This window comes from Austrofundulus limnaeus, unplaced genomic scaffold, assembly GCF_001266775.1.
Source record: "Austrofundulus limnaeus strain Quisiro unplaced genomic scaffold, Austrofundulus_limnaeus-1.0 Scaffold113, whole genome shotgun sequence".
NCBI lineage: Eukaryota > Metazoa > Chordata > Actinopteri > Cyprinodontiformes > Rivulidae > Austrofundulus > Austrofundulus limnaeus.
The window spans coordinates 1,477,580-1,481,389 of record NW_013952515.1 but is presented as its reverse complement, the minus strand read 5'-3'; the positions used below and the strand labels follow the sequence as shown (position 1 = coordinate 1,481,389).

General features: G+C 39.0%; 1 protein-coding gene across 1 annotated transcript in view; it reads right to left on the bottom strand.

The window, feature by feature from the left end:
* raver2 (ribonucleoprotein, PTB-binding 2) overlaps window positions 1-3,810 on the bottom strand; it is a gene marked incomplete in the record, with an annotated part of 133,137 nt that overhangs the window by 94,411 nt on the left and 34,916 nt on the right. The window contains 1 exon segment of the mRNA XM_014014291.1: window positions 1,030-1,096. Within this exon segment, the coding sequence (XP_013869745.1) occupies window positions 1,030-1,096 (67 nt within the window).

Genomic DNA, 3,810 nt, shown 5'->3' with positions numbered 1-3,810 from the left:
ACTTAAAGGCACAGGACAGGATTTGTTGTTTTCAGCGACATCTAGTGGTTGAGTGGTTGAATCATCCTCCCTGGTCCCCCCCCCACCCCCCACTTCCAAACACAAAGGAGTTGCTACGGTGTCTCTCAGGTGTCAAAAACCTTTGATAATTCCAACCGCGATGTCTACCAGCAGCTTCAGGGCTAGTGATGTTTCAAGTTGTAAGATTATGAGCTTTAATAAGTAAAATCGTCCCAGCTACAATGACAGACAGCAAATATTACATTTATAGTATWACAACTAAAACCGTTTTTGACGCCGCCACCGCAGTTTGTCCTTCATGAGCCTTCGTAGACAAGATGGCGGCTGCCTGTAGTGGTGACACGCGACCATGGAGATATAAACAGCTTTTTATAAGGTAAAAATAATAAAACAAGGTCTTTGTCTGCAATGATTAGACATGTTTTTATTATTGTCATTAGTGATTATCTCAATTTCGGCTAAAAGAATTGACAAAATCCTACACACTGTGCCTTTAATTTCACAGCCCTAGTTTTTAATGAAAATTATGAAACTATTGGCAGCACAATGGCCCCTTGCAAAAGAGATCTATGATCTCAATGGGATTTGCCTGGTTAAATAAAGGCTAATAATAATATTAATAACTATGTGCTATTAAATCCATAAAACCTTGTTTTTTTTTTCATAAACTAAATATATAGATTTTTTTACATTACAGGGTGCAAAACCTGTGTTTCATATAAAGCTTGTGGTTGTGCTTGATTATTAAATAAATGATTTTGTTGATCAGATTTAACTTTTATCCACTAGTATAAAGTGTTAAAACAAAATGTCACACTTTGAAAGATTTTTGTTGTTACGCCACTGWTGATGCACGATCTAATCTTGTGCATACGGTACACTGTGACTCTCAGTGTCTAAATAATGACGTTAAAAAGACAAATGTTCACTTCAAATTATTCCACTTGAACAGAATGACAGAAACGTTGATGTTTTGTGTCTGGGCTCTGGCTGGAAGGCAGTGTTTACCTGTGCCTTTGTTGCGGTCCACAAAGCAGTACTTCAACTCGTAGCCTTTCAGAATTTCATGGACTTCCTGCACAAGAAGAAGCAAAAACACCTTCATGAGCTCAAAAATTACCATCTTTCATTACAGAAAATGTCATTTCTCAGGTCATATTTGCAGTCACTAAATACTTAGTACATAATCATTTTAACACTTCTTGACACAGCAGTTGTGTCTACAGTAAATTCAACCTTAACTGGATTAATGAAGCTCATAAATTTTCGCTAATTATGACGAAACGTTTGCAGCCACTTGAGCAAAAATCCTTCATGATCATTTTCAGTGAACGGAGGACTCGCCAAATTGCAGTAATTCCTTTTTAACGAGTATCTGTTAATAAGTTTCAAAGATGAAAAGCTTCCTGTTGTCGGGCTCATGAGGCCAACGTGGCACTCCAAACCACACGAGAGGTACGACGCTGATGCATCAAAGCAGTGAATCAGATTCTTCTCTCCAGCTGAAATGTTTTCTTTGTCTCTTTAGTTACAAAATATGATGAGGTGAGAGGGGAGCCAGAAAGATGCAATACCACAGCAAGAACCCCTCCCACTCTGTGGGTTAATAACGCCGCTGCTGACTGTAGCTGCAGAGTCATCCCTGCAGCCAAACATTACAGCACAGAGTGCTGAAAGCYAAGCAACAAGTGTCTTTATATGTTTCTGAGACGTGATCAGCTCATTGGTGAAGTTTTTAAAGAGTGCCATTGTTGTACGGTAAGGCTCTGAGGGGSTTAAATAAAAGAAAGTTCAGCCTTTTTAATTCAAGTAGCTACAGGGAGGTTTTAAGTAAGACGCCAATCAATGCCTGCTTTTACACTGGACTCGCTGAAGAATGGTTGTGACAAACAGGCAAACGCTTCGTCTAACGTCCTGCTAAGGTTATTAAAWGGAACCGCACGGCTCACCGAATTCAAAGAGACCACAACAGAAAAGACATCAATTTTCCTCTCAATTATGAGTGGCCAGCTAGTTTCCAACAGTCTCAGCCCAGTGAGATGCTAGCTTTTGCAAAATACTTCAAACTTTAACGAAATGTTCAGAAACTGGATGTACACTTCAGCTGATTCATGTTTCAAGTCAGACCGATAATTTACAACGAACAGACCTTAGCAAACACAAAGAAGGCTTTGACTCAATAAATTGTTCAGGTACTGAGCTAAAATTTGGTGTGGTAGCAGGGGCGGAGCAAGGGGTGGCACAGAGGGGGCCATGGTGTTTTTTCGGTGGGGGAAATACAAATAAAGAAAAGCACTCTGGGTTTGAAAATYCAAGGTGGTTGTCCCAGTTAATTACCTTCGCCAAGTGCGAGGAGGTAATGTTTTCGGTCGCGTATGTCTGTCTGTCATTCTGTCTGTGGACATTACTCAAAAACTTGTGGACGGATTGTCATGACATTTTTACCACATGTGGGTACTGGGCCAAGGAACACATCTTTAAATTTTGGTGATGTTCTGGATCACGATGCGGATACAGGAATTTTTTTTCTTTTAACACTCAGATCGGCAAAGCTGCGATGCTTTCACAGGGCTTCTGTAAAAAAACAGTGAGCTGGATTGGACAGCACGTACTTCAAACTTTATAAAAGTAATGTTAAAACCACATTTAATGATGAATAATGTTTTGCCATAATGCGCGCATTTTTACACATTTAGTGCACATTTACAGAACGTTTTGTGACCAGGAAGTGCCTCATTGCACCATGAAACCTATTTTTCCCATTTCCTGGAGTAGCTAAGAATGATCACGTTGATWATCAATGCTAATTCCAAGCTAACCAATAACGCTAATGTTTATTTTACAAAAGGTTATTATTCAGCCATTTTAAACAAACAGCTGCAAATACAAAATCCAAGATCTCCATCCACTCGTCAATTATTTTGGGGGTGGCCAATCAGGTGCAAGGGATGGCACTTCCCACCCCAGCCAGCCACCCCTGGGTAGCAGCAGAGGGTTGTCTCCCACACATACTCTGAGCACAAACAAGGCATACAAGGTATTTGTTTAAAGCAAGTTAATTTCTAAACCAGTTCAAAATCAAACTTTGAAACAGTTCAAGTAAAACCAGTTTTTTTGCATTTTGTTTTCTTTTCAACAGAAAATATTTATAATCAATCAACAGACTGATGAGCAAAATTCAAAGAACTGTGTTACACGTTAAAATAAAACATCACATGAAATTATTCTCTCTCTTTTACTGAACATATTGAAATAAACCACATTTGTTTAAACTTATTCAGGCAGCAAATAAATCTGAAGTATTTAATGACTASTTTAAAGCATTCGGTTCATAAAAGAGCCTGAATCTGAACAACTACTAAACAATGGAGACTAAAAAAACGATGAGCTTTTTGGAGGACGTTGCTGCCCTCTYTGCCAATGTTACCCATTTCCAGTGCTTTTATTCACCATCAGGTAATAAAGGCCATGTTTTCTGCTTCCTTTCAGCGACAAAAACAAAGACGTGAACTTTGTGTTATGGTAATATTTCAATTCATGGTCATATAATCCTCATGGGTGAATGAAAACAGGTTTGGCACACCTGGAAGGTCACCAGATACTTCACAGAAAAGATCCCTACTGAGAATTATCATATTTTAGGTTTAAAAAAAAACACAATTAAAAAAAGGACACCAAAAGCAGTCCACTGAGGTGATGGGGACTTTCTATATGTACGTTGTATTCTTTTTCTAACCCCACTAACCAGCAGCCAGCCCACTCGCACACACAGGAGGCATGTTATATATC